The sequence below is a fragment of the Corvus hawaiiensis genome, chromosome 6 (assembly GCF_020740725.1).
Source record: "Corvus hawaiiensis isolate bCorHaw1 chromosome 6, bCorHaw1.pri.cur, whole genome shotgun sequence".
Lineage (NCBI taxonomy): Eukaryota > Metazoa > Chordata > Aves > Passeriformes > Corvidae > Corvus > Corvus hawaiiensis.
This window is the reverse complement of record NC_063218.1, coordinates 23890575-23904899: the sequence shown is the minus strand read 5'-3', so window position 1 is coordinate 23904899 and position 14325 is coordinate 23890575. Positions and strand designations below refer to the sequence as shown.

Below are 14325 nucleotides of genomic sequence, written 5' to 3'. Positions count from 1 at the left end.
AAAAGCGAACCTGGAGCACCTCAGCACTGAACATTCTGCACATCACTCAAGATACTCTGCACAAACCACCTGAACATTTTTCCGGTCCCTGAGGATTTTTGTGCTTTCCCTTCCACTCAACCCCATGCTGAGATACTCAAACTCGTCTTCACCTAGCTTTCTTCCCAGCAAAAGATATATGAGAGGAAAGGACTGTTGAATAAAGCCAGGCACAGACATGGCTGTATTCTCCCTCTGGTACAGACTGGTTCCCCATCAGGAACTTCTCCATCTTCCCAGTATTATCCAGGTCTGCTTCCTGGGTTCTGTACCCATCTCACAGGACAGCATTCGCACTGCTCAGCTCTGGGTCCTGCAGCTGTCTGTGTTCAGGCAAACCCAAACCCCAGTCTAACCAGAACAAAGCTGAAGTGGGCACATCTCACCTGAGCCAGGCATGGGGCACTCCTCACAGTTGTCCCCCCATCCCTTGCCGACGCGGCTGCAGCAGCAGATCTGCTGGGTGATGCGGTGCGAGAGGGGGAAGGTGCACACGCCTCCGGCTGCCGAGCGGTAACACAGCCCCTGTTCCATCGACACCGCTTTGTCCGCTGAAACACAACAGCTGTGTCAGCGCCAGACGTGCCCCGAGCTCTCCAAAGAGAGAACAGGGGACACTCAGCACTCTCCCTTGGCTCTTTCTCTGGCTGTACCTCCCAGCCTGCCCAAGGGCTGCCCTGTCTTCTCTCCAGAACACTGGGCCTTTCCCCCAACAGTGTCATCCCCAAGAAAACCCAGCTCATGTGGGAGTTCTCTCATCCCAGGGGGCTGTGTCCTCTGCTGTCACACCACGTGCACATTCCCTTCAGCCTCTGTAGGGACCATGCAATGTCCACGGAGAATAATGCATGATTGGGACCCATTCTGCACACAAGTGCAGAACAGCCCAATTCAGGTACACTCAAAGGAGATGTGAAGCACACTGCAGCCTCCACTCAGCCATGGGATCCTGCTCAGGTCCCTCGCCAGACTGGGGGGTTCCCTGGAGCACTTACAGATGCAATGGCTACGGGATGGGTCTAGCATGGTTCCAGGCTTGCAGGTACAACGGAAGCTGCCACGGGTGTTCACACACTCGGCATCTTTGCAGAGGCCCTGCATCAAGCACTCGTTGATATCTGTGGAGAGAAGAGAACCTTGTGAGATGTGAGGAAGCTGAGGGTGAACTAAACTCCCTACCCAGTGTCTCCCATTCAGGTGCTGCAAACCAAAGGGGTCTCAGCTGGGCTGGTGTCTGAGGCAGCCTCTACACCAAGCAGCACAGTGGGGACCTCTGTGGTGACAGTAGCCCCACATCTGCAGAGCTTGCTTGCTGCAGCTGCAGGATGGCTTGTGGATGACTCCTCTGCTTCGTGGTCCTTGTGGAAAACAGATGTGGCCCCTATGGTGAGCCACTCTGTCAGGGTCACTACTATCATGGTTGTTTGCAAGCCAGGAATGGTGAGTCCTGTCCTTTCTCCTGATTCTTGGTATTGCTTGCATAGAGCTACCACCCATGGAGGGACCTTATTGAGAAACTCAGTGCCAGCATGCAGGGAGAGCATTGACAGATCCCATCCAGATGCAGAGGGGTGGTGGGCCAGGCTGTGGCTCACTGTGCCTTCTTCTAAGAGCAGGGTGAGCAAGTGAGAAGTCACCATGTTCAAGCCCTGCCTCAAGTTCTGCCTCTGCCCCTGGCTCAGCACTCATCAGACACAGTCTTTGGGAGGGAAGCTGGGTTTATCCTAGGGAAGCACCATTGGACTCATCCATTTGGCCTGCAGTAAAGGCTTTCCTACAGCACCATGTAAGACTATATGAGCTAAGCCAGAGAAGATAGGGATTGGCAAAAAGTGCATTAAGGGGAGCTAAGAGCAGTTTTCAGATGGAGAGTGAGGAGAAGCTGTCCTTTCTACCTTCACTAAAGAGCTTGGCCCAGAAAAGTCAGAATGCTGATTAAATGTGCTGTGTCAGGAGGCACAAGCAGTACAGGAAGAGCTGGATGAGACACAGGGCAGCAGGACTGGCAGCAACTTCAGCACCACCCTGAGACAAACCACAGGAACACATACTGCAAGCTAAGAGGTGGAAGCTGTCAGTGAGAGGGACCTGGGCCCACTCACTGCTCACAGGACAGCTCTGAGCTGCCAAGACCAAGAAATGCCAACATGATGCTTGGCCAAAGACAAAGGGCAGTCCCAATGCCAGTGTGCATGATCCTGGTGAGACCTCAGGTGCCCTCAGAGCACCCAGTGTTGCTCTAGGGACTGTTTCAAGATGGACGGGGTCGAAGACTCAGGAACAGCTTTTCCAGCACTACCTTATTCCTCAGAGCCAAAGCATTACTGCTTGGTGGAGGGGGCTGTCTTGTGAGACACACAGACAGCAATGACAGCTGAAGTTCAGACTTAATGACTTAGAGGCCCTTCCCAGTCCTGTGCTCCTAAACTCCCCAATTCATCCCACCAGCTGCTCCATACACAGTTGATACATACAAGGGCCGTGAAGACCAGGCTAGAAGTTAAGTCAATTAGAGGTACTAATGCTACAGGGATCTGCAGCAGGCCAGGGAAGAGTAGGATCTGGCTGCACCATGTAGTGTTTCCTGCTCTGTACCAAGCACAGGACAGAGTTCATGAGAACAACCAGTGACCAACCCCAAATATGCTGGGAACCCCCCTCAGAAAAGACATTAGGGCTCTCTGGAGGAGCCTCATGGCTCATCCCTGTCACTCCACAGCACGGTCAGAGTGTTATGTCATTCTGACAGACCAACTGGACAAAGTGTTTGTCTCCATATGAACAAAGGGCTGAAGGGATTAGAGTAATGAGAGCACAAAACAAACAAGCACCAAGGGCTAGGCTTTATATGCCTAATTTAAAACAGGGCCACATCCAGGCCTCATCCCAACCCCCTCTATTCTGCTGTCAGCCACAGTGGAAGTCCCCACTGGGAATAGAAGCAGACAGGTATGCTCAGAGCTATGCACTCCTACCCCCTGCAGCATGCCAGGGCTAGGGCTAGCCCACAAGAAGAGGCCTCAGGGATCACAAACTGAGATCCATATGCTGCCTCAGCTGCTTCATCCCACCCCACACAAGTCTGCCAGTGCTCCTGAGAAACAGCCACACTGAGTAAGGCAGCCTGTGGTGGAAAGGTGCAGGCTGGCTTACCCCAGTGCTTGGTCAGCAGAAAGGACTCAGGTCAACATCAGACACCAAATATATATATGGTCTCCTAGGACTTTCAGTGCGTGTCCTGTGCAGTGACTGCGCTGCATGCACACCTCCCTATCCCTGAGCCTCCAAGACCTCTTTTCCTCATGTTTAGCAACCATATTATCTCTTCCAGTGCCATCCTTCCTGCTAGTCCCAGCAGCACTGGGAGGATCCCTGGCTGGGTCTGACAAGCACTCTCAACTTGGGCTCCTTGCAGCCTTGTTCTGCTCAATAGGATGCAGCAAGGAAAGGAAAGGAGATCCTGCAAAGGTGAACCATTTGTTCGTCTGCTGGAAGGCACCAGAGACAACCCTTTCTGTCCATACTGAACAGAGGAAAGTGGGCTTCTGCCAGGGTCCTCCTCCAATCACAGTGCTTTAACAATAGCCTGCAAAGCCAGGTAGTTTCCCCTCCTACCTGCGTGGCAAAAGAAGGCCCCTACATCTGTCCACCAAATTGAACCCTCACTCTGGGCCCTAAAGTGAGGTGCTAGGCTTCCTGACACACATTCCACTACAACAGTAGAGATGGGAATAGCACCTTGAAGCAGTAGTGTCTGAAGAATAGAACTTCTCCAGTCTAGCTTACAAAGGAGCATCCAGAGGCAGAGATCTCTGGTTCATGGTTTTTCCTGTGCAAAAAATCTTCCTAGCCAAATCCACACTGTCATCTACCTCTGCTCCTCCCTGATCCACAGGGGACACAAATCCAGAGCAGGCACTGCAGGTCTCTTCTTTCTGACATGAGTCCCTCCTGCTGCTCTGTTCCTCCAACTCCTATCTGATGTCTCTGGGTAGCTCCTCATAATCATAGCACTGTCTGTGGCCACATAAGGGATGAGATCTGAGCACCAAGCAGAATAGTTGTTGTGTTGTTGAAAGTTCTCCCTCAGGACAATGTGGGGAGGTTGAATCATTAATTAAGTGTGGTGGAAAGTCCCAGCTAAAAGAGATGAGTCATTGGATTGCCAGCCCTGGGTTTGCTCCCTGCTGCATCTGCGAGGTGACACCTCTCAGCTTATCATGAATCACAAGAAGGGAACAATAAAATTCCTCTTTAGTCAGAGCACGGAAAAACACAAGCAGTGTAGGTCCAAGAAATGCCAAATAAACATGAACCAGAGAGAAAAGGGGAGAGATGGTGCCTTCCTCATATGGAACTGAGGGACCACAGAAGTGAGCAATGGATTGATCCTGGCAGCATGGGGCAGGCAGCGGAGCCTCGCAGCATGAACAAGTGATACAGTCAGAACAGAAGGCATCGCTTTTATGGCACTCTCCCACTTGTAAATGAACAAGCTGATAACCTTCACAAATATTTTTAGGCAACAGAATTTCTGTTGCTTCAGAACATGGAAGAAGTGTTTTTACACTCACACTTAGCAGAGCATAAACACAGGCCCTTACTGGGTCAGTAGGACCTAACAGGGGAATTTTCTTGTACTGGCCCAACTTTGTGCTCACTGTGCTTGTCAGCTGAGTCATGTAGTCCTGTGTTACCTGGTTTTCTTCCATTCTTGATGAAAGCACGAAAACTTTTATAAGCCATGTTCTTTGCAGATCTGTACCAGGGAGTTAGGTAAACGTATTTTGTATAGATAATTGCAACTCTGACAGCGGATGTGAGAAGGAGAGACAGAGATGAAAGCAGCATCCTTACCTTGGCAGTGGCTCCGGTTCAGCCTTTTGTATCCCTGGGGACACTCCACCTGTCCATTCTCAATCACAGGGTGGGCTGGGGAAAAAAGCAAACAGTGTGGGACACTGTCAGGAGAGCCTGCCACCAGCATCCTCCCTGTTCCCTGCCCTTCTTCCAGAGGGGAAAGGGTCCTTAGGCCTGCCTTGGATGGGCTTCTAATGACTTCTAGGGCAGAGGGAAAGGTAGGAGCAGCCACATTATCCGTGGCGTGTCTTCTCCTTCTTGGCAAGTGCCAGCCTGGTGACCCACAGGTGCTGCCTGTGCCTCATACCTAGCACTGTGTCACTTTGTCTCCTTCTAGGTCAGTTTGGATAGCCAGGTGGCACATAACAAGGGGGATCAGAGTGAAAAGAATGGCTGAGGTCCTTGACAAACTGCTGAAATAACAGCTCAGGCCCTGTTTATTACATTTCTTTTTATACTGCGTGTGATTTCCTGGCCCAATCCCTCTCATCAAAGAAAAATTCAGATTTCTGCTTAAAATAGTTTTGTGGGTTTCAAAATGTTCTATAACACGCACAATTAAACATCTCCAAATTTTTTAAAGGCAAGTAAAATGTGGCCCATAAATTCCTAGGAAGTCAAATTTAGGCACTGTATTTTGGAGCAAGGGACAGGGAATCTAAGAGTGGATGGGTTGGAAAGTGAGTAAGCATGGGGTGGAGTAGGAAGAAGGGTACTTTGCCTGGGGCAAAGGATTTTCCCAGGGTGGGGCTTCTTAATTTTCTGGATCTTTTGCTTGGGAACAAGGAGTGCATGAAAGAGCTAACTGACTGCCCAGCTATATTCCAACCACACTTAAATCCTCCTGCCTGGCATCAGTAGCTCACTCCCTGGTGTCGTACGTGGAAAGCCCTCCATGGCAATAGTCATATTGAGGGTCCAGCAGATTCCTAACACATTGCAGCTTTCAAGAACCAGGGACAAATTGAGACCATCCTTACAGCAGGAGATGCTTGGCAAGAGCCTGCAAAGTTTAAGAGCAAAAAGAAAGCCTGTGAAGTTTAAGAACACATTCTGGGGGCAGAGAGCAGGCATATCCATAACTCTTTGTCCCAAACACTTGAACTCTATAATGCAATTTAAAGCCATTCTAGGACGGTTCTTGAAAGGCAGAAGTTAGAGACCAGCCTCCTAGGATAAAGGCACTTAGGAAATAAAAGACAGGAGAACATGTCATTACCAGCCTGTACCAGGAAGAAGAATAGAAAACCTGGCTTTCTCAGGTATATTAAATGAAGCTGCAAGGTTTTCCATGTGCACACTGATCCTCAGTAGCTGAATGAATGACAAAGACAAAAAAATCTTTTTACCCCCTTCAACAGTTTAGTCATGAATTGTAGGCAGGAGGTGCTAACAAATATCTGGATGTTAGGGACAAGGGAGCTACTAGTGATGCTGGGAATCACTGGGTACCTTTCCAACCTTCTGGGAAGGTAAAAAAACCTCTGGTTTATGGGCCCCAGGCTCAGTACCCCAGTGGGATTTCAGGTCCTCCTACACGATAGTTTGTGGGGTCGGGGCTGCCGACAAGCATTAACTGTGCTTGGAAGCATCTGTCAGCCTCAGCACAATGTGATAACAGACACTCAAATGAAGCACCATTGTTATGTGCAAGCCCTCTGAGCGGAAGCCAAGCGTGCTGGAGATCAAACAGCGATGACGTGTCAGAGCCATGCACCGCCTCTGAAGAGCCTTTGTGGAGAAACAGATTCTGCAGCATCCCTCCGCCAGATGCTGCTGGGGAGACAGCAAGGCAGAAAATGCCAGTGATGGGCAGATGAATTGCAGGTCTGTGCCACCTTAGCACTTACAAAACTCCGGTTTGCAGAAACCAGCTCACTACATTAGCAAATCACTTGTGAAGCTACGGACAAATGTCCTAACTCTGCAAAGAAACCCTTGTTCCCTGGCAAGAGTAACTGTAATGTAATGTGAGCAGATCTCTCTGTACCAAGGAGAACCAAGACATTTTTGAAGTATTGGATGGAGGCTGCTCTCTTTCTGCCAGGACCTGTCCACAAGGGAAGACAGTGTGTGGCTGCAGGAGGATATAAGCTATTAACTCTCAGCTTTGTGCTTGGTTTCTTGAGTAGAGGACTATTTCCTTCCACAAGCTCAAATGTTGCTGAACTACAACAGAGATGGCCAAAACCCCCTGAAAAAAACAGTCTAGGACACCTACATTTCCTGCAAAGAGGATCAGCATCCAGCCTTCTCTTATGCAGCTGGTAGGAGGGTATTCCTCTGGAACCCACCTAGTGATCAGAGAGGGCAGAAAGCTGTCAGCATTCAGAGCTGAAGAGGCCCCAGTCTCCTGTGTCTGTCTACACTCTCTCCAGGAAGGGTTCTCCCAGAGCCTAAGGCTAGGGATGGAGCAGCTGAGTTGCATCTGTCAGGCAGACGGATTTCAGGCTTGCTGAGGGCAGGGAGCCCTGGTTCCTGATTCAAGAGGGTGATTTCAGAGCCTTGCCTCCTGGGCACTTCAGCCCTGCAGATGCTGTGCCAAGCCAATGTGGTCACCAGGTAGCTGCACATTAGGAGTCCCTCTTGGCTCTCCTCATTGCTTCCTCTAGCTCTCTGCAAGCTCTGCAGGCACCGGGCATCCCTGTCAGGGCTGGGCTCATACAAAGGAGCAAGAGTGCAATAAGCTCACAGGCTCAGAAAGGAGGTGAGTGCGAAGGAGCCACAGCCCAGGACTTCCCCCAGAACCTTTGTCCCCAGCTAGAAAAATACTCAAGTAGAGTATAATATGAAAGGAAATTGGGTGGAGGGATTTTGGAGCCTAGCAGGATGATCTTTAAGCAATTAGGCTAATTTTTCATCATTTCCCAGGAGAAGAGATTTTACCCAAGGGCTCTGGCTCCCCAAACACGTCTGGAGAAGCTCAGGGTGGTGGTGAAGTGGAAAACTTCTCCGAGTGGTGGTAGCCACAAGGGTGTGAATGAGGCAGTGTTTGTTGGATGAGATAATACATTACATTAGTCCATACAATGTCACTGTTAAAAGGGGAAAAAGCAAGCCTCTGGTCAGATGAGAAGTGAGGAAATGCCCGTTTCCTAAAGCTAGCCCATTTATTTTGACTCTTTCCATCTACCATACTGAAGAAACTGAGGGTAGCTGTGGTGCTTCTGCTAGTTCTAGGTTTTCCAGCACCTGGGAGGTGAAAGGAGCCAGAGTGAATGGTCTCGTGACACCTGGATAAATGGGGATGGTGGACTCAGTCAAGCCTCAGCCTGGTTTAGTGTGAAGTAGAGAAGATCAGCCTCCGCTGCAGAGAGGACTTGAGCTGCTGAGCTCACTGGCAGAAGAGCAGAGCAGCTTGGACCTCACAGCAGCCTTCAGAGATGTATTAGAGGTGCCACACCAAGAAGTAGGCTGTGGCTATGGGGATGAGCCGAGTTCTAAGGCAGAATGGACAAGAGGGAAAGACACAAATCCTTCTGTCCAGGTCTGTCATGACTGCTCTCCTCTGGATGGTCTGTTGTAAGCAGGCTCCAGCAAGGCTTCCTCCAATGCCGCAGCAAGGGTTATGGTAATAGCAGTGGAGAGGGCATGCACCAGTGCCACATGTGTGATATAAAACTACGTCCTCTGGCTCTACATCAGTAAAGATCTTCAAGGTGCAAAAGATGCTTGAAGGAAAAAACTCTGATAATTCCTTTTTGCCATTGGGCGTTTCAACAGAGAGATCCTCATTCTGCTCTCAAGGTGGCTTCCAACTGCAACAAGATACCTTGTACCTAAAAACCCCCAGTTTTGTAACACTGTGCTGCAGTGTGCTGATATGACAGTGCTGTACGTGTATGATGAGCAAAACAAGCACTATGCAGAAAAAAGCAGGCCTGAAAATGCTGTGTGTTCCCAGGTCAAGCATTGCTTTCTGTGGTACTGGCACAACCTTGCAGAGGTTTCTGCTTCTTTCCCCGCCTCCAGCCTTTCCGTACCGTTCTGCACAGACTCCCTGTGGCACATGGTAACAAGTGGCCTCCATAGCCTCCTTCCCATATATCCAAGGTTTTTTTTCCTGTATTCTACCCCATCTGTTCACAGGAGCAGACCAGGGGGTTGATTTTCAAGGGGCTTGTCATGGCTGTTTCAATGCCTGCAGGCACAGCGCAGGGGGGTGTGAGGCTTGCAGATCCACTCAGCATTTCTGACGATGACGGCTGCATGGGTGAGCTGCCACCCCTCTCACAGTGGGAGGTCTGTTAGAGGAGTGCTGCGGATGCCAAGCCAGACATTACAAGATCCAACTTTCCAGTGAAATTCAGACTTTTCTCTAGGACAAAAAACTTGAAAAAACACGTGGAGTGGGAATAAAAACATAACAATAGCCTTCAAAGACTTGTTTCTTAATGCAGTTAAAACCCATACGAGGAGAGAAAGCAGCGGAGGAAGATCTGCAGTGATCACAACGAGTGGGTGCACAGCCCAGCCCATGCTCAGGCTGACTGTAAGATAAGGGGCAGGGGGCACTGAAAACTCCAGACCTGGAAAATGCAGGTTTACTCCTGCCCCCAGAAAGTCCACCAAATTTCACAGAAAGGTGAGACTTGTAGCTTCTGGCAGTACTGGAGATGGTGTCCACTGATACAGGTGTTCTCCTGGAATGCTGCTTGTTCCAGAGGTGTGTGGTCTCACAGATGGGGAGGAGGTAGAAGAGCAGGGCTGTGATCCCCTCTGGACAGAACTCTCAGCTACCAGTTTCCTTTATCACCATGCGCCTGAGAAGGGCCAAGGCTTTGGGAAAACCAGTATCCAAATTCACACCTGCCGTGGGGTCTGTGTCAACCTGTAGCTCCAGTCTCACTGGGTTTAATTTCCACAGACCATCTCTTAACAGTGTTCCAACACATTCTTTCCACAGACCACTGCATCCCCCAAAATAACACATGGTCTGGCAGGTAAGCAGGAGTAGCTCTGCCCAGCAGTGTACCTGCTACTAGCCCCACATCCTGAGCTTGCCACAGGACGGGACATTGCATCAGTGCAGGTTCCTCACCAGCAATGCTCAACTACCATGCTGGTCCCTGAGCTCCCTTTCAGCCACATCCTAGTGTCTCTATTTCAGCTGCTTCATCAGCCTCCAATTCCCTTTTCCTACCCTCATTCTTCTCCAGGTTTAACTTTCCAGCTCCTGTTTGCCCCTACCCTTCTGTTCTAGCCTTTCAGTGTGTGCTCCATTGCTTCCCCCAAGTACTAAAGACCCAGGAGAGTCACTGAATGTCTCCATCTGATTTATCCTATCTTGCAATACAACACATTTCATCCACCAAATTCTGGCCAGAGCTGAAGAACTGCAGCTGCATGACAGCATGCAGGTGTCCTGCTACCCTCCAGGGCCCTGCCTCTGGCTCGTCTCTTTCTTTCATGAGTCAGGCAACAAAGAGCCTTTGCTCCAACAGCTCATAGAGCAAGCTCTCTGCTCTCCCCTTTCTCCCAGGGTGCCTCTGATGCATCATAGGGGTCCTATCTTTAGTTCTCACTTGCATAAGCAACAGCAGCTCCCAGGAACTTCTACTGTAGCCTGCTTGAACACCCATCCTGTGCCCACTTCTCTGAAGAGGCTTAACAGTGTACAGCCCCCCAGCAGCAAACCACACAGTCCAAGAACAGCTTAAGGAAATCTCTAAGACTAAAGTAACACTCACAGAGACTCCTGGCCAGGTCAGCCCTTGATTTTGAACTCAGCTTTTAACATGGTCTCATTAGGATGCAGACAAAGCATTTGAGTGCCTTGGCTTTTCTGATGCTGAGCAAAACATAAAAAATAGAGAGGATTGGTCATGGTAAGTTTGCTCAGACAGATGCCTGCCTCCTATTCTTCTTCTCTGATGTCTTTCCGCACACAAACACGTACCAAACATGAAAGCTGCAGACGATGGAGACATCCGGACGTATCCAGACTCTACTAACAATCAGTGTCTCGGGCAGACAGTCAATCCAAACAAGTTCCCCATTTGTCTAGCTCTTGCCTGGCTGCACTTCTGTATGTTGTAAGTGTTTACACTGAACTAGCTTCTGCCATTTCTGTCTCTAGTTGCTGGAATTAAATTCCCAATGCTGTCAAGTCTGCTCTGGTGCATGCTTCCCCGGGACACATGAGAGCAAGGAGTTCTCTCTGAAGATCACAGTGCTAAGAAGAAAGCTGGAAACACACACTGAACATGTTATCTCTATGCACGAGACACCAGATCACTGAACTACAGCCCAGTGACTTTGAGTGAGCACAACACAGGCCAGCAAGACCAGAAGGCAGAAGGAATGTGAGTGTGGGATGTGGTCTACAGGCAGGAAGTACGTGGAACAATGCCTTCACACTAGCATGGAACTGGAAACCCTGGCAGACAAGGCACAAGGCAGTGAGTGGTCACAGTGCTTGGAGGCTCTGTTAAAGAAGTAAGGTCGCTGAGAAGGGACTGTTTCCCTGACTCCCCTCCGGGATCAGATACCTTGCATGTGAAGACAACACACCAGAGAAAGGCATCTGAGCTTCTCACTCCACAACAACTGGGCTCTCTTAGGCTGCCTTCATCATGTGTCTGTCTTACAGCTCCTTGCACCAGAGGTAGCCAAAGCAGGAAGATACGTATATACCATTGAACAGGATGAAAATGGCTCCTTCAACTAGCCTGAATTAGGGCCAACATCACAAGAGCCATTAAGTCTCCAAGGAGGAACTTCATCACCCAGAGCCAGAGGGAATTTCTTGTGGCACAGGAATACAAAAGACCCACAGGGATACATTTTACATATCCCTGGAATTAATCTGAAAACAAAGCCAGACAAGCATCTGTCCACTCAGTGAAGACCAGCAGTGACAACTTGCCTTGAGTTGCAACTGCTGCCAGGACACAGGGCATGTGTTGAGCTGTGAGCTGTGGAACCTGCTGGCAGCTAGGAGTCATTTCCTAAGTGCATTTGCTCTACTGGCTGGCTGACTGCAAGGAGCACATGGGGGTGTTTTGTGTCTGTTTTCACATCTTAGAAGCCTGTGATTAGACACATTTTGAAGCTCTAAGTCCAACAGAGCAAATCACTGCTGCAGCTCTGGCTGCATTCTCTGCAATCACCTTGCATCCTGGCACAGAGAACGAGAAGGGACGTGCAGAGTTTTTGCAGCAATCTGCAGCCTAACTGAAGTATTAAGCAGCCCCCCTGTTTTCTAATGGAGGGATCACAGAAAGACGGGTAAGAAACAGGGAGACTGCTGTAGGATGGGGAAGAGAAAGCCGTGACTGGGGTTGTGAAGGTCAGGGACAAAGAAGAGGGGCTGAGGCCTGTGTGGGGCATTTCCTTGTCTGTACTGAACCTGCAGACCCCAGGGTCACCCCCCCACAACATATATGCCCAAGACTTCTTTGGGGCTAGCACATGGATGAGGGCAGGCAAGCAGTAGCATGGCTGAGGCCACAGCACAGCCATGCAGCTTGGGAAGATGACAGCAATCAGAGCTCCCAAGATCTGGACTGGGTTCCAGGATGCTGACAACCTCGTCTGTGATTGCAAGGAATTTGGCTCCAGTCATCCCTGCCCCTGGCTGAGGAGGAATCGAATGGAGGGAGGATAATGAGACACAAATTCAGCTCTTGGGAATGTGCGTGTAAGCGAGCAGGAAAACCTCTGGGCAGAGCTAGAAGTCACCAACACCACACTTGCTTGCAAAACCTGCCACCTTGGATATCTACGCTCTATTGAGGAGTCAGGTCTCCTGAACCATGGGGTCTGTTTTCTTTAGCTCTTTGATCCAGTGAAGGGATGTGATTGAGCAGCCAGGCAGCAATGAATGGGAGCAGGCAGGCAGGCAGGCAGGGAAGAGGTGAGCAGCTCCCTGCCCACATTCCACTAGATGAGTGCACCTTTCCCTTTACCACACCCAGTCAGCACTGGATGCTGGAGCCTGCCTCCCCTCCAGCCAGGAGTCCTGCATGGCCTCTCCACCGCAACACAGGATGGGGCCATGGGGCAAAGGGCCATGCTCATCATGAAGCACCTTGAGCAGAGCAGATGAGGAATCCCCATCTCCTGCTAGATCAGTCTGTCCAGCTCCCAAGTGCAGCAGAAACAGAGCTGGATGCCCATGCCCCTGGAACGGACCCCGGGTGTGCTCCTGCCAATTGTTTGATGTAGTGTTATTTCCAGAGCCCCTGCCAAACCCGTGTTGGGCCCAGAGCAAGCCCGTAACTCTATAGGGCTAAGTCTGCAGCCTCCTCCAACCTAGAACTGCACCTCCTAAAACCACGGCTGCTTTTTTCCTGTTTCTCCCTCTGAATGGGAGAAGCATGGTGGGAACTGTTAGCCACGTGAGCCTGGGCCCAGCAGCCAACCCAGAGCAGTGTTGCCTGGTGGGTTGGGGCAGCAGCTGGCATGACCCTGCACTCACCTGGGACATGCTGCCCATCCCCGAGGACCTTGGGCCAAGGACAGCCATGTGTCACAACCCACAGCTCCGTTCCCTGCCTCATCTACACGAGGCAGCCAAATCATTTTTACTCGTCGAGGGTGCAGGCTGTCCCTCATATTGTTCTGGCTCCTGGCCAGCAGCAGTACTCACCTGGCCGGGGGGGACAGGCCAGGCACTGGTCCATGCCCCAAAAGAGCCCCACACTGCCGCAGCAGTCCTCCAGCTTGGTTAGCCCTGGCAGGGGGTTGGTGCACTGCGGAGAGAGGAGCAGATCAGGCTGCTGTGGGATGCAGAGGAAACATGTGCCCAGCTGGTACAGTAGCAGCAGAGCCAGCATGGGGAACAACTGTCTGGGGGCAGAGGCTGGCACAGCCCTCTTGGCACAGCTCCCCACTGGGACACAGTGGAACCGGGGATGTGGATTAAGATAGTAAAAAGTTGTGCAGACAGAACCTCCCTTGACTGCACCCTTCAGAGGGGAAGGGGCCATCAAACAGAGCACAGATGAACCAGAGATGATATCACCTGGCAAAGCCCCAGAATCAGCCCCTTGCCTGGCTGATTAGCCTGTGATATGGGTGCACCACTCCAGCCCGGCGGGGAGCTTGTTGTCAGGCACTTTCCTCTGCTGAATGAGTCTCTCTTTCCCCCCACTCTCAGCAAGGCCCTCTGGATTACAGGCTTCCCCATTAGAGCGGAGCCGCTGGGCCCACAGGCTGGAGCTGGCCCCTGGCCAGGCACGCGTGGCCGCCTGCCCAGCACTTGCATACCGATCGGCTCGGCTGTGGCTGCGCGGGGAGAGGCAGGCGCTCCCTGCCGAACTCCTCACCCTCTCCCAGGCACGGCATCACCCCAGCTGGGTGAGGTGTGAGCATAGCAAGGGTACCCCCTGCTGCACCTAGAGCATCTCTTACAGCCTCTCCAGGCATCCATGAGCATCTCCATACATCATCATCCTCTGCTCCTATGGTCACAGCATTGCC

The 14325-nt window shown here is 50.9% G+C and overlaps 1 protein-coding gene across 1 annotated transcript in view; it reads right to left on the bottom strand.

The window, feature by feature from the left end:
• The window catches only part of LTBP2 (latent transforming growth factor beta binding protein 2), a 68922-nt gene that overhangs the window by 20125 nt on the left and 34472 nt on the right, over window positions 1–14325 (bottom strand). Inside the window, exons 8-11 of the mRNA XM_048306913.1 lie at window positions 13493–13595; window positions 4897–4971; window positions 1035–1157; window positions 426–590 (exon numbers count right to left, since the gene is read on the bottom strand). Coding sequence (XP_048162870.1) covers window positions 426–590; window positions 1035–1157; window positions 4897–4971; window positions 13493–13595 — 466 coding nt within the window. The remainder of the gene's footprint in view (window positions 1–425; window positions 591–1034; window positions 1158–4896; window positions 4972–13492; window positions 13596–14325) is intronic.